A 14,540-nucleotide genomic window follows, 5' to 3' on the forward strand; every position below is an offset into this window, starting at 1 on the left:
TGAGTATACACTCACACTCATGTGTGTTCCTGTTGTTTTCAAGGGCTGCTGCCATGCTCTTTTGACACTGTCCTCCCACTTTTTCAGAGACATGCACCCTCCCAGCGCAATATTTGATCTGTCTCTTTGGGAGCTCTTCCTCCGTATGATTCTCCAAGCCCCTGCCCTCTGTCTGCTTTCCAGAACTCTCCCCCGAGGCCCCTGCTAGGCCCTGCTGCCCCAGTTACCTCCTTGTCCTCAGACCCAGAGAAAGCGCCTGTTGCCTCAAAGCCAGTGGCTCCTGGCCAGCGGCTGCGGGAAGTGGGCGGGTGACGCAGATCCACTTCACCGTGTGAATAACTCATTGACTGGACTTGACAGGAGTAGTGACATTCAGAAAGAGGTTGTCTTATCCCATGTGACTCCCTTATTTGTAGGGTTTCAGATAGGGGACAAAGTTGAGCGTTGTCAGGCGGGAAGAAGAGTACGTTTGGTCAAAGTCGTGTCGCTATGGCACCTGCCGTGGAATAGGGCTCCTGGAATCAGAGGACGTGGGTTCAAATCCTGGCTCCCTACTTAAAGTGAGGTGACTGTGGCTGGGGGTCCACTCGTCCTCCTGGGAGAGGAGGGAGGCCTGTGACTCTGCTCGTCTCTGGGGAGGACAAAGTGAACCCAGGTGTGTGTGTGTGGTGAGGAGCTGGTGTGTCATGTTGGTTTCAGGTGGACCGCAGCTCCCAAGAGAGTCTCTTTTCCAGGTCGGTTTGGGGAACCTGTCCCTGACTTCTCACAGCTACTTTACTTTTGAGCCAGTGCATTTTCTAGAAATTCTGAGTTTTCAGAGTAGCTTGTGGCAGTGGAAGACTGGGGGAAGGGAGGAAGTGACGGGTATTTGAGGATTACAGTGGCCCCAGGCTTACGGGTAAGTAGGTCTGTGAGAGTTTGCTGAGTGAGTAACTGAGTAAATGGGAAAATAATGGTCTGTGACCGAGCAGTGAGGTCAGATCTGCTGGGCAGGAGTCTCCCCCTTGCTTGGTTCCGGGGACTGGCCATCCTGGCGCTTGGTGAAAGAGGATGTTTGGAGAAGGAGCCTCTGAAATCTCTAATATGCTTTTCAGGACGCCTTAGAGCCTGGAGAACTAAAGAAGCAGTGTTCTGCCAGTAAGTCTGAATTTTGATCCTGGGGGAACTTTATTTAAGACATTTCCATTTGAGGTTGGAGAGCCAGATGAAGTGTCTGCAGTTCACACACACACAACTTTACAAAGCCCCCTCACCAGCCCCCCTGCACCCCACACCCCACCCAGGACCAGACCCCAGCTAGGCTCTGGCTCATGATCCTTCCCTGAGGGGGGGCCCATCCCCCGCCCCCGGGCCTGCCCACAGAGTTTGTCCATCACCGGCTTCAGTGAACCAGGTGGAGCATGTTCGCTTCTTTCCACCCCAGAGAAGTGAGAAGCACTAAGGCACGTGTTGGAGGAGCTCTGAGCCCCTCATGAAACACAGGTTTCTGTTGTAATGCATTTCCACACAGAACTGGGGCATGAATCTTGATAAAGCACGGCTTCCCTGGTGATGGAAACACTGTCCGGAGTCGAAAAGACTCTTAGTCACATCCTGCTGGCTACAGGAGGAAGCGTTCCTAGATTTTATCTGATTTTTGTGAGGATGCACTTACTGGGTTGTCCACTGGCTTCTTGTCTGCTGTCTCTCTTGGATCTGGGCAAACGCTGCGGACAAGCTTGGGTGTGGGTAAGCCGGCAACGTTGACAGTGTCAGGCCAGGCGTCAGTTCATGACCGCCGTGTGATGGGGACCCCAAGCTACCAGAGACTGTCTGCCTTGCTTCTGTGAGGGAGAGGTGATGGGCAGGTGCTGAGACTTAGAAGAAAGAACCAGTGCTGACTCTCCCTGGGAAGAACTTGCTTCTTAGCATGCCTGCCTGTGTATGCTTAGTTGTGTCTGACTCTTTGTGACCCCATGGACTGTATCCCGCCAGGCTCCTCTGTCCATGGGATTCTCTGGGCCAGGATACTGGAGTGGGTTGCCATGCCCTCCTCCAGGGGATCTTCCTGACCCAGGAATGGAACCCGTATCTCCTACATTGCAGGCAGATTCTTTACCAAGCCACCAGGGAAGCTGTCTTAGCATACTCCTTGTGCATTGTCTGTCAAGGCAGGACCAGAGAGCCACCCTGTTTTTCAGATGTGGAAACTGAGGCCCCAGAGACATGCACTAGTTTAACCCAAGGAACCCTGGGCAGAGATGACAGGGACACCAGCTGTCCCCACAGTGGAGCACCTCCCACGACAGAAGGAACTGTTGGAAAACTTTCAAGGCCTCATAGGCAACTCCTTGTTGCTTGGGCTGAATTTTAACACAAATAGCGTCTTCTTACATGCATATTCATTTAGAGAAACAGAACCGGACTTTTTGGTGACTTGAACCTTTGAATATTCAGCAAATGAGATCTCCTTTTATGGACAGACCCTCGTAAGTCGTTGAAGGCAATGGTGAAGATGTTGCCTAAGATGAATGACAGACGTCCAGCCAGTGTCCTGTTAAGTTTCCTGAAATTAAGTCGGTGATTGTACTGAGTGTGAGCTATGGGCCCTGTGCGTGTTCTGGTCCCGTAAGTTCTGCTCGTGGGCCTCGTAGGTGCTGGGGGCAGAGGTGATTAGATGCAGCCCTGCTGGTGGGACGTGTGGACGCTTAGCCCTGAGATGGGGGCTTGCATCACCACCACCCTCCCGCCCACTGCCAGTTAGCTGCCCAGCCTCTCCCTGCCCCCTCCGCACCCCCGGGGCCCCAGGGATCCTGACTCAGAGGACAGCGCAGGCTCTGCAGGCGGTGAGGCGTGGGTTTGAGCCCCGACTTCCATCTTTTGTTGGCTGCATGCCCTCCACCAAGTTACTGGCCCCGACTCTGCCTCTTCAGCTGGGACTGCGTTTCTGCTTTTCCCTAAGCCTGGCTGTGTCAGCCCAGGGCATGATACCAGGAGTGAGATCCCTGAATTCAGGAGGAGTTCCATTCTGCCCTCAGCTTGTCCATCGCTGCCTGGGGTCAGATGAGTGTAGGTCCTGGGAGACTTCAAGAGAGTCTGAGTCCTGAGGTCACATCTCATGGGAGGTGGACAGGCTCCCGCTGCCCAGCAAGGACATGGGGGTGTGGCTGGCCCCCCAGCCACCGCAAAAACCTTCACCGCCCTGTGGTCCCCTCCTCCCCTCGCCTCCCTCTTGCCCCGCTGTGCGCTAGGTTCAGTCCTGTTGTTTCCTTAACTGCCTTCCACACGCCCACGTGTTGGGGTCTTCATCTGTGTCAACTAGTCCCCTCCATCCTCGTTTTTTTTTTTTTTTTAAACTTAAAAGTTCTTGCATCTGGGCCTCCTGACACCTGGGGGAAGTGTATCTGGCTTGGAGAACAACTTCCTTCAACACAGATTGCATTCCTTGCATGCATCTCTCCTCCTCCACCATGGCCCGTGACCTGGAATGCTCTCATTTTGGGCCACGTCTAGTTGAGATGGCTTCACCTCTGCTCCCTTCCTCATTAAAGCTGCAGGCATTCCAGAGCCTTCAGGACTCCTGGGCAGCCCTGCCCCACACGGCTGGAGGGGACCTGGGGACTGCCCATCCCTGGTCATTGTCCTTTGTGGACCTCAGCACGTCTGTCTCCTTCTGGAATGACAGGGTTTACTCTACATGACTCCCCTGCTTGGGACCACTCCCAAATGTAATGACCACTTGAAAAAAAAAAAGCAGATGTATGAAGAATAAAATGTCAATGTTAAGACTTTCTCCAAAGAATTTATGAACTTAATGGCTATCACAGCCTCTGTCTGTGACCTCTTCCCCTTCCTCCATGAAGCCATTAAGCTCTTCTTTTTTGGTGATGGGACTGTCATTAAATTTGTGTGAAAAAAAAATCATACAGTTCACACCTGCCTGCCTTTGTCAGACACCTTCAACACTGCATCCTAAAGTCTTTATCTCAGCAGTCTGGACCCATTGGGCCATCTTGCTCTGACTGTTATATAGTGATCACTGGACTCAAACTTGGAGTTAGAAATTCTGTGGGAAAGGGACATATTTCCTTTGCTTTTCTAAGAGAACATTCTTTCATATTGCGTGAGTCGGGTGTGAGAGAGAGCCAAAGCTCTTGCTGTTACAGGATTCCTGTCAAAAACTGGAATGAAAGTGTAGCTCTCGACTGTTGCAGAAATTTCTCCCTGGGAGACAGATAACATAATTTCCAGATAACGCTTTCAATGCATACTGGGGACTTTCTGCGTAAATCCTGACTGCAAGAAGTCTGTCTGAACCTGACACTGGTGAGGCTGGCGGGCTTAGATTGGTTTTACATGGAGAAGTTTCATTTATTTTCAGCTGTTGGCTGAATGAGCAGCTCAGGAGTCCAGGCATGAACGTGAGTTGTGGAGTAACGTGTGCACAATACCGACAGACGATGCTGCCCGGAGAACACGATTTTTCTGTTACTGCCCAGGAGAAAGAAAGGACGTTACTTTAACACAAACCCGGGGTGAGGTTCGTGAGCATCCCGATCGCTCCCGCCTTGGGAAGTAGAATTGGTCACGCCACTCGTGCCGTCTGCACTCTCAGCCCTGGGGTTCGGCGGCGACTGGTTGCGTTCCTGCCCCAGTGGTTTCCAGGGGGCTGGGTTTGCCCTTTCCCCAGACAAAGAGGGCATGCTGGAGAGGCAGCCCAGGAGAAAACAGCGAGCCCTCCTGTGTTCCTGTTCACTGCACCCGAGCACTTCCCTCCGGCCCAGGACTCTTCCTGAGAAACAGTGGCTACTGTCTCCCCACTTCCAAGAAGTCAGCCATGTCCAGGGAGTCTCAACCAAAACGTCCCTTTCACATGTGTTTGCTGTCCAGTGTCTGGGTCCGAATTTACAGAACTCAGTGCCCCGGCCCCTTTACTTCAAAGATGGTGCTGGGTCCCCAGGGTTGGTTAAGTGGGTTCATGGAGAGGGGATAACCAGGGGCGTGTGGCATCTTCACTGCAGCTGCAGTGTCCAGGGGGCTTATTTCGGCCTACAGTGAGGTCAGCGGGCTCTCAGAAGGTGTCCCCCGGCATGTCCCTCGCCAGGTGTCCCAGCACAGTCCCTTTGGCAGCTCTGGCTTCTTCCCCAGACAGCAGCCCCTGTGAGAAAGGCATGTGGACTGTGGACCAGCCCTTTCCAGAGCCCAGGATAGAATGTCTGGTCTTTCAGAGAAAAGTGGTGCTCTCTCTAATCTCCTGGGTCACTTTACTTTGGGAAGCCAAGGAAAGACCATGCTGTTCAATTGTACTGTCTTTGCTTTGCACTTGGCTTTTATCATTTTGAGGAGAGAATCCATTTGGTATGAACTAAAAACTGCATCTAGGAGAAAATTCTTAAAGACATGGGAGTACCAGACCACCTGACCTGTCTCTTGAGAAGTCTGTATGCAGGTCAAGAAGCAACAGTTAGAACTGGACATGGAACAACAAACTGGTTCCAAAGAGGGAAAGGGGTACATCAAGGCTGTATATTGTCACCCTGCTTATTTAACTTATATGCAGAGTACATCATGAGAAACACTGGGCTGGAGGAAGCACAAGCTGGAATCAAGATTGCCGGGAGAAATATCAATAACCTCAGATATGCAGATGACACCACCGTTATGGCAGAAAGTAAAGAAGAACTAAAGAGCCTCTTGATGAAAGTGAAAGAGGAGAGTGAAAAAGTTGGCTTAAAACTCAACATTCAGAAAACGAAGATCATGGCATCTGGTCCTATCACTTCATGGCAAAAAGATGAGGAAACAGAAGCAGTGAGAGACTTTATTTTTGGGGGCTCCAAAATCACTGCAGATGGTGACTGTGGTCATGAAATTAAAAGACACTTTGCTCCTTGGAAGAAAAGTTATGACCAGCCTAGACAGCATATTAAAAAGCAGAGACATAACTTTGCCAACAAAGGTTCATTTAGTCAAAGCTATAGTTTTTCCAGTAGTCATGTATGGATGTGAGAGCTGGACTATAAAGAAAGCTGAGCAATGAAGTATTGATGCTTTTGAACTGTGGTGTTGGAGAAGACTCTTGAGAGTCCTTTGGACTGCAAGGAGATCCAACCAGTTGATCCTAAAGGAAATCAGTCCTGAATTTTCATTGGAAGGACTGATGCTGAAGCTGAAACTCCAATACTTTGACCACCTGATTCGAAGAACTGACTCATTTGAAAAGACCTTGATACTGGGAAAGATTGAAGGCAGGAGGAGAAGGGGATGACAGAAGATGAGATGGTTAGATGGCATCACCGACTCAGTGGACGTGAGTTTGAGCAAGCTCCAGGAGTTGGTGAGGGACAGGGAGGCCTGGCGTGCTGCAGTCCATGGGGTCGCAAAGAGTCGGACACAACTGAGCGACTGAACTGAACTGAGCTGAGGAGAGGGCGGGAGTGGGTGACTCTTCTCTCCAAATGTCTGTCCCATTTAGCAATCATGTTAGAAGCAGGGCGGGTTGTCAGGCGCTCTCAGGCTCCACTTCCCTTCTGGGTTTTCCCCGAGATGATGCTGCGAAATTATTCACCACCTTTCCCACCGTCCCTGGCACAGCGCTTCTGCTGAGGGTGGTGTTGAAATGGCGCATCTTCCCTTTTAATCTGTTATCCAAGCAGTGGTTTATTATAGGCTTTGTTGTGGTTCACAGTCTGGCTTGAATGAATTCAGGGAAATCCTGGAAGGAAGAAAGGAGAAGGCAGGACCGGGAGGACTCGCACCCCGGCTTCCCGGACAGCGCTGGTGCCTGGCGGGTCCTCAGCATCTGCGCCCCCAGCCCGGCTGCCTCGCCGGGACCCCTCAGGGCTGGGCCTCCCAACCGAGCGCCGGCACTGGGCCAGCGAGTGGCCGCAAGCATCCCGGGTACCCGCGTCCTCTGTCGTGTCTCCTGTTCCGTCCCTGCCCTCCCGGCTCTTCTCGGACCCCAGACTTTCCTGCTTCACTGGTGTTCCACTAATAAGGTCATCTTCCCTCACTTCCTCCCACTTCCGCCCCCCTCACCGAGGGTGATATCATTTCCTACCCGCCCCCCCACCAACACCATACCCAGATATGGAGCTGCCCCCCCTGCACCTTCCGAGCTTGTGACCCCGTTTGACTCTTGGCTCTCTGCGTTATTTTTCCTCATCTTTACAAGAAGGGTTTCCGACCGGAGGAGGTTATTCCCCATTCTAGCTGCAAACTTTTGAGAAACTGTTTTTCTCTCTTCTCTTGGCCCATCAGATAAAATACGGAGAGGACCCTCCACCCGTCCCTCTGTGACTCGCAGGGGGCCTGGCCTGAGGCCGGGCAGGGGACCAGCCCACAAGGGTGTGGGCAGGCAGTCCGGGGTTCCAGGTGGTTAGGTACGGACTCTGCCAGATCTGCTGTCTCCACTTAGACGATCGCGCTTTCCAGTCACTTAACTGCAGCAAAGTTAGGTAGATCAGTCAATACCAATTGGTCATCAAGGTGAACTTTTAGTGGCTCAGTCACGGTGATAGCTTATCTCTGCACACGTTTAGGTTCGCAGGAAAGCCGTGAGGGTAGTTCCTGTGTGCCCACACTGTTTCCTCTGAGATTAGCATCTTAACACTAGTGTGATATTTCGGCTATGGCCAACCGCCCAGTGTGGATACAGCTGAAGTCTGTGCTTTGTTCAGACTTCCTGAGTCCTCCCTGCTGTCCTCCTCCCATCCCGGGGCCTCATCCCGTCCTCTAGGCTAGTGTCCTGTCTCCCGAGGCTCCTCCTGCTCGCACCAGCTTGCAGACTTCTCTTGTTCTTGATGACACCCGAGGATCGGGCACAACTGAAAGAAGGAACACTCATGCACACACAAGGAGCGAAACGCAGGTGTTTCGTGGAGGTTCCTCTTTTGTCATTTGTCTGATACGTTTCTCAGGATTAGCCTGGGGTTATGGCTTTGGGGAGGAAGCTCTCCGAGGTAAAGGCCTTTCTCATCACATCATACGCTCAACTATAACCTGCCACTTACTGATGTCAACCTTGGCCGCCTGTCCGGGGTGATGTTCTTTCAGGTTTCCCCCTTCCCACACTGTCCTCTTTGGAAGGATAGGGGCTCTGGTTCCCCCTCCTTGGGGCTCCAGGCAGGCCCCGCCCCCTCGGGACGAATTCTCCTGTGATTGGCCGGCGCCTCCCGGAGGATGCTGACCAGGGATGCGGTTCAGGAGGTGGGCGGCATCCTGGGCCCCAGGGAGTGATAAGGCTGTGAAGGTCGATGACTGGACCCCGTGTGCACCGTCTGGACTGTATCACATAGCACTCTGCCAGCATGGTGCAAAGGAAAAGTGCTTCCCAAAGTGGCGACAGTTACACGCGGCCTAACTCATGACAGTTTAGTGCTTCTCTGCTCTGGGCACACTCTTTGTTAAACTGGAGACAGCCTGGCTCCTGCTTGGCCCCGGGAAGGTCTGGAAAGTGTTGTCACTGCCATTGAAGGCCTCTGGGCTCTGATAGTTAAATTCATATTTAGTTTGGTTTGCCTTCCACAACAGCACACTTGGAATGTTGCTGTTTAGTCGCTCAGTCTTTGCAACCCCATGAACTTGTAGCCTGCCAGGCTCTTCTTTCCCTGGGATTCTCCAGGCAAGAATACTGGAGTGGGTTGCCATTTCCTTCTCCAGGGTTTCTTCCTGACCCAGGGATCAGACTTTGTCTCCTGCATTGGCGGGCGGATTCTCTACCGCTGAGCCACCCGGGAAGCCCATACCCTTAGAATAGCAGCTTTAATTTTCCTGGTGAATTGTACGACTCAGGAACAATCGGCTTCATTGCGTTTTTCCTGCTATTTCTGCCCATAGAAGGCTCTCGATTGGGAACTGAAATTAGTGTGGGGGCTCAAGAGACCGGAGTCCCATCAGCGGGTGTGTTGGCCCCTGGGTGTTTCTCCCGCTGGTCAGGCCTGAGGCCGGGAAGCCGTGGGTGGGTGTTCTGGCCGCGGGTGGTGGGATCGTGAGAGGTGAGGCCTTAGCGGCCAGTGACAGTACGGATCACGTGGCCCACCTGCTGCGGTGAAGGGGTCCCTGGGTGAGACCAGAGTGCTAACGAAGCTCCCGCCTCTGTCCTCCCCTCAGCAGACCAGAAGCGGCGGGATGGGGTGCGCCGCACTGATGGGCGTCGGGCAGCAGATGCTTCGGAGGAAGGTGGTGGACTGCAGCCGTGAGGAGAGCCGGCTGTCGCGATGCCTGAACACGTTCGACCTGGTGGCGCTGGGCGTGGGCAGCACGCTGGGGGCCGGCGTGTACGTGCTGGCCGGGGCCGTAGCGCGGGAGGACGCTGGCCCTGCCATCGTCATCTCCTTCCTCATCGCTGCCCTGGCCTCCGTGCTGGCCGGCCTCTGCTACGGCGAGTTTGGCGCACGCGTCCCTAAGACGGGCTCGGCCTACCTCTACAGCTATGTCACTGTGGGTGAGCTCTGGGCCTTCATCACCGGCTGGAACCTCATCCTGTCCTACATCATCGGTAGGTCTCTGCGCCAGGGCCCGGCCCCGCCTCCCTCCTGGTGTTCCTGCCCCAGCCTGGCTCCCCAGACCCCAGGGGTCTGGCTCCCCATCCCAGGCCGGCATCTCCCGCCTTTTCCCTTTTCCTTTAGTGCAAGGTGGAGGCCTGCTGTGGGCACCACTGCCCTGGCTCTTAAAGATCAAGCACATGGGACCCTAGTGGGGACAAGCCCAGCCCCCAAGAGGCCAGTCCTGTTACCACAAAGAGACGCAGAATCAGGACGTTTGTAGCTAGTGAAATAAAGGACCTCATGTCTTTCAGTCTTTTTCCTGATTACTCAAGTAAATACATCACTGATACAGAAAAATTTAAGAAATGCAGAAAAGCACAAAGAGGAAATTAGAAATTACCCAGTCTGACAGCCCAGCCTCTCAGTGGGAATGTGGCTACTTTAAAAGGGCTTTTACGTTTCCAGAGAGCTTGCCTGCAGATAAAACAGAACGGTGAGCGTGAAGCTCCTGCTGTTCCTAAACCAGCAGGTGACAGTCACCAGCAAGGCACCCTTTAAAAATAAAGGAAGACGCCTTTTGTGGTGACTGGAACTTTAGCAGCATTTCCTGGGAAGCATTGCTGGAAAAGCAGTGACAGGTGTTACTCAGATTGAAAGAACAGTTGGGTGCTCTTGGCCTTTGGGGTGGGGGTGGGGGTGCTGGACTCCACACCTGTGGATGTTCTGTGCGGTCAGAGCCTTGGGGCCCCAGGCCTGGCACAGTGGTAGAGGTGGCTGACTCTGGCAGGGGCGGGGGGTTAGGGGGGGTGAGCCAGCCACTTGGCTGCTGGGGGGATGGCCAGCCCTGAGCCGCTGTCCTTGGCCCCCCAGCCCCCTCCGGGAGGCAGGCCCTGTCAGCTCTGCTGCTGAGGGTCTTCGGGGAGGAATGTGGCCCCCACTGTCTACTGCAGCCTAGGTGCGGTCATGAGGTCCCCTGAATGGTCTGTCCCCAGGATTTCTTGTTACAGTGAAATAAAATAGGTAGAGTTCAGTACTGTCAGAGCGCCTCTTGGTGGCCAGGATGGTGTTATTTTGTTAAATTTTACTATGATTCAGCTACACATAGGTTCAAAACACATGGTACACACACGCACACACACTCACACATACACACACGTTTGTGTTGGTTGTGATGGAGAATGCATCTGGTCCCAGGCCCTACATCTGGCTTCTCTGCAGACTCCGACCAGTCCTCCTGTCTGAGTCAGCACATCCTGAGGTGTGGTGGCTGCTGCGGGGTCCCCTGCTCCCCAGCATCCAAGAGCTGTGAGCCCCTGTGGGTGTGCAGATATCAGGCTAGACAACAGGTACTGTGTTGACTGTTGCCTTCTCTTCCGTCTGATGGTGTGTTTCTCGGCAGGTACCTCGAGCGTAGCGCGGGCCTGGAGCGCAACGTTTGACGAGCTGATTGGGAAGCCCATTGTGGAGTTCTCACGGACGCACATGGCCCTGCACGCGCCCGGGGTGCTGGCCGAGAACCCAGACATATTTGCCGTGATCATCATCCTCATTCTCACAGGTACGGCCACACGTTGGGTGCATTGGGAGGGGAACCGCGAGTCCGGGGTGAGGCTCAGGCTCTTTCCTTTTCTCCTTCTCCCATCCCCCCATATTCTTGTCTTCTTTAACTGATGCAGACATCTTTTTTTTTTTTTTTGTCAAAATGGCTTCTCAGAGATTCACATAGGGTTGGCCTATTGAATAGGTCGAGTGGTGCGCTGTTTAATTAAAATGAGACTCTCAGGTGTTTGCGTAAGTGTTTGTGGAGTAGGATTTCATTAGGGCTGCGGGCTTTGTGTGCAGGTGACCCAGGAATACGAGTTCTTCTGACTCAGTGGATGACCATTTAGGAAGGAGAGTTGGCCTTCATCAGCTAGGACAACATGGAGGAACCAGGCCCAATGGTCACTGAACCTTGGGGTTGGAGACGGCTTGGGTGGTTTGCATCCAATCAGGCAGCAAAACACCCCCTTAAATAATGAAGTTTCCCCACAGAGTTTCTGGTACTGGACTTTTAAATTGCAGACAGGGCTTGAACACAGCTGATAACTGCCTTAGTCTTCTTAGTGACATTGACCTTAGTCTCAGCCACCAAGTTGGGAGTTTTGTTAATATGCACATTAAGTAGATATGCAGATAAATTCTCTTTTGAGGTTAGAAGATTTTGGATGGGTTTTAAAAACATCCATGCCTTATTTTACACACCACATAATTGAGATCGTTCTGGACAGGGCCAGTCTCAGCGGTATGTCTGGTCCAGCTGGCAGGAACACGGATCAGAAATTAAGTCTGCAGGAGTGAGATTTTCATAAGGACAAGAGGGAGGGAGGCTGAAGAACAAACACAGCGGAGTGTGAAGTGTTCCCTGAATTGCTCCATGCCCTTGTAATGTCTGTATTTCAGAAATCAGTCTATCACGTAGAGCATCTTTTATGTTAAAACGTGTAAGAGACGTCCAGTCTTATGTCCTGTGTCACTGGGCACCTTCCCTGACTCTTCCCTTGCCTGGCTGAAGCTTCTCCACAGAAGTGTGTTCTGTGTTCCCCAAGGCTGACCTGCAGCTTGCGTAGTGTCACTCGTGCTTTTTTCACCCAGTATTTTTTTTATATCGAGTTTTCGAGGTAGAGCTGGTCTGGCTCAGACGTTCTACGTGCGCTGAGTCCCAGGAGGGGGACTCCATGGCAGGACCCTCAGGTGGTCGTCACTGTGGACACTGCTAACACCCCACAGAGCATCTGAATGATTCCATGTCTGGAGAACTCTCTTTTTCTCTCAAGAAACTGAGCAGAGTGTCCCCTTGGAGGAAATGAACTCCCAGCCACTGGGTGGTTCTCAGTGATTGAGGTTCAGCGAGAGGCTCCCTTCATCCCAGGGAGGGCTCTGCTATTGAGGGCAGCCACTGGCTCAGATGTGCCCAGCCTGTCTGTCCCCGGGGTGCTCCTGCTTGTTGTCTCAATTCCACGAGGTGGCTGGATGTCCAGCCCTGCTGGCTTTGGTCAACACCCTGCGGACTTGGGTTGTTTTGATCCCTGCCTCTAGGATGAGAGTCACTGCAGCCTCGTTCCTCTTCGGAGGTTTGACGCTGCTCACATTCTTTTAACGTCACCTTCTTGTCCCCCCCCCCACCCCCAGAGGGACTTGCTGGCCCGAGGTCAGCACTGAGGTAGTTTCTGTTTATGCCCTTTTGCAGGACTTTTAACTCTCGGTGTGAAAGAGTCCGCCATGGTCAACAAAATATTCACGTGTGTCAATGTCCTGGTGCTGGGCTTCATCATGGTGTCGGGGTTTGTGAAAGGATCAATTAAAAACTGGCAGCTCACGGAGGAGGACTTCCGGAACACGTCGGGTCACCTCTGCCTGAACAAGTGGGTGTCCCCCTGACTCTGGGCGCCTGGGAGGGGTGCGGCTAGGGCGGTCCTTGGCCACCACAGCACAGTGCAGTACAGTCTTTGTGAAAAAATGTAATGTGAGCTAGGATATTTTGTCATTACTGAACTGGTTTTTTTTTTTTTTTTTTTGCAGTCAGATAGCTGAGGGTGTTTCCTTTGTCTGAAATTTGTGTTTTCTTGCCTTGTATTTGACTGAGGTTGTACGACACAGGAAGATGCTGGGGGAATGGCGGCATCTCTGGATGCCGATTCCAAACCCCTGCCTCGGTGAGGACCGTGGTCGGGCTCACTCAGCAGTCCGTTTCGCTGTATCCTGTTTGATGATCGAACTCTGAATTTCCTTTTCGGAAAAGATTTTCCTCTGCGGTACCACGCAGATGCCGCTTTCTTTTGAAATGCCTTCCTATCTGATCACCTTGAACAAAGAAGTCAGTGGAACTTTTTATCTCAGACATTCTTCAGAGTAGTTTCTCAGAACAACTGAGGTTATCACAACGCGATGATGACAACCTCTTTCACTCCCACTCCACGTGGGCCGCGTCAGCCCTGAGACGCCATGGCCTTAGCGTCCTTCCATATCGGGCTCAGGATGCCGAGGGCCGGAGGCAGGTGACCGGCCGGCTCTCCACTCTGTGCCTTTGCAGGCCTCTGGGCACGCCCTTACCAACAAGCTCACCTTGTTTCGGGAAACAGAAGCCAAACATTGGAATGGATCTTTCTGACCTTCCTTTTTTTTTTTTGGTACATGTTAGGGTCTCAGAAGGGAGAACAGGGAGTTCTGACTTTGTTTACAATTGTGTTTTAATTATGGCTAAAGGTTAAATTGGTGCTTTGAAGAGATCCTCCTAAAATGCAGATATCTCAGCTCCAGGAATGATCAGCTGGGGGTGGCTGGCCAGCGTGGACACATGCAGGCTTTCAGGGGCCGGATCATCCACAAGGACATGGTGTGGTCAGAGCTGGGCTGTGGGTGGGCACAGGCACAACCCAGCTCTCCCACCAGGGGCTGGAGTGCGAGGACCGTGCGCTCAGATCTGGAAGACATGTCCCTTCTGCCCACAGTCCCCTGGCCACAATCCAGTAGGGGGCCACGTCCAGCTGCAGGAGAGGCCGGAAAGCTGACTGATCACATGTCGGGTTGACCTCTGATTAAGGCCCGGGTGCCCGGCGTGTCTTCCGATGGCCTGCTCCGTGGGAAGGCGCTGATCAGCAGCTGGTTCACTAACTGGAACACAGACAGGAAACGAACCCACGAAACTAGCTCTAACATCATGTGGTTAGCAGTTCAAAAAGAAAGAGCCTTCCTTCTGGGGACGAAACGCGACTACAGAGAATTGAGAGCTTTTAATAAGTCACTCCCCAGCATTCCTGAGTCCTTTTCATGCCAAATTTATCAGTGCCCGTTCATTCAGGGCCGAGTAGGGCCAATTTGAAATACACTTTGAAGTAACCCAGTCGACTTGGAAAGCTTCACAGGCTTCCTCACCGCTCACTGTGAGCCAGTGAAGAATTGAGCGGAGATGGCGCCTCCTGTCTCCTGGTTGTCTGTCTAGATTTAGTCTTCTTACTATTTTTTTTTTAATTAATTAATTTATTTAATTTGGAGGCTAATTACCTTACAATACTGTAGTGGTTTTTGCCATAC

At 52.6% G+C, this 14,540-nt stretch overlaps 1 protein-coding gene across 4 annotated transcripts in view; it reads left to right on the forward strand.

The window, feature by feature from the left end:
- Positions 1-14,540, forward strand: part of SLC7A1 (solute carrier family 7 member 1) — a 61,279-nt gene that overhangs the window by 35,281 nt on the left and 11,458 nt on the right. For 2 of the 4 annotated variants that reach the window (XM_043891581.1, XM_043891583.1), the window contains exons 3-5: positions 9,091-9,478; positions 10,867-11,025; positions 12,697-12,871. In XM_043891581.1, coding sequence (XP_043747516.1) covers positions 9,109-9,478; positions 10,867-11,025; positions 12,697-12,871 — 704 coding nt within the window. In that variant the 5' untranslated portion in view covers positions 9,091-9,108. The remainder of the gene's footprint in view (positions 1-9,090; positions 9,479-10,866; positions 11,026-12,696; positions 12,872-14,540) is intronic. The other 2 variants (XM_043891582.1, XM_043891584.1) reach the window with 1 other exon arrangement.

The sequence above is a fragment of the Cervus elaphus genome, chromosome 30 (assembly GCF_910594005.1).
Source record: "Cervus elaphus chromosome 30, mCerEla1.1, whole genome shotgun sequence".
Lineage (NCBI taxonomy): Eukaryota > Metazoa > Chordata > Mammalia > Artiodactyla > Cervidae > Cervus > Cervus elaphus.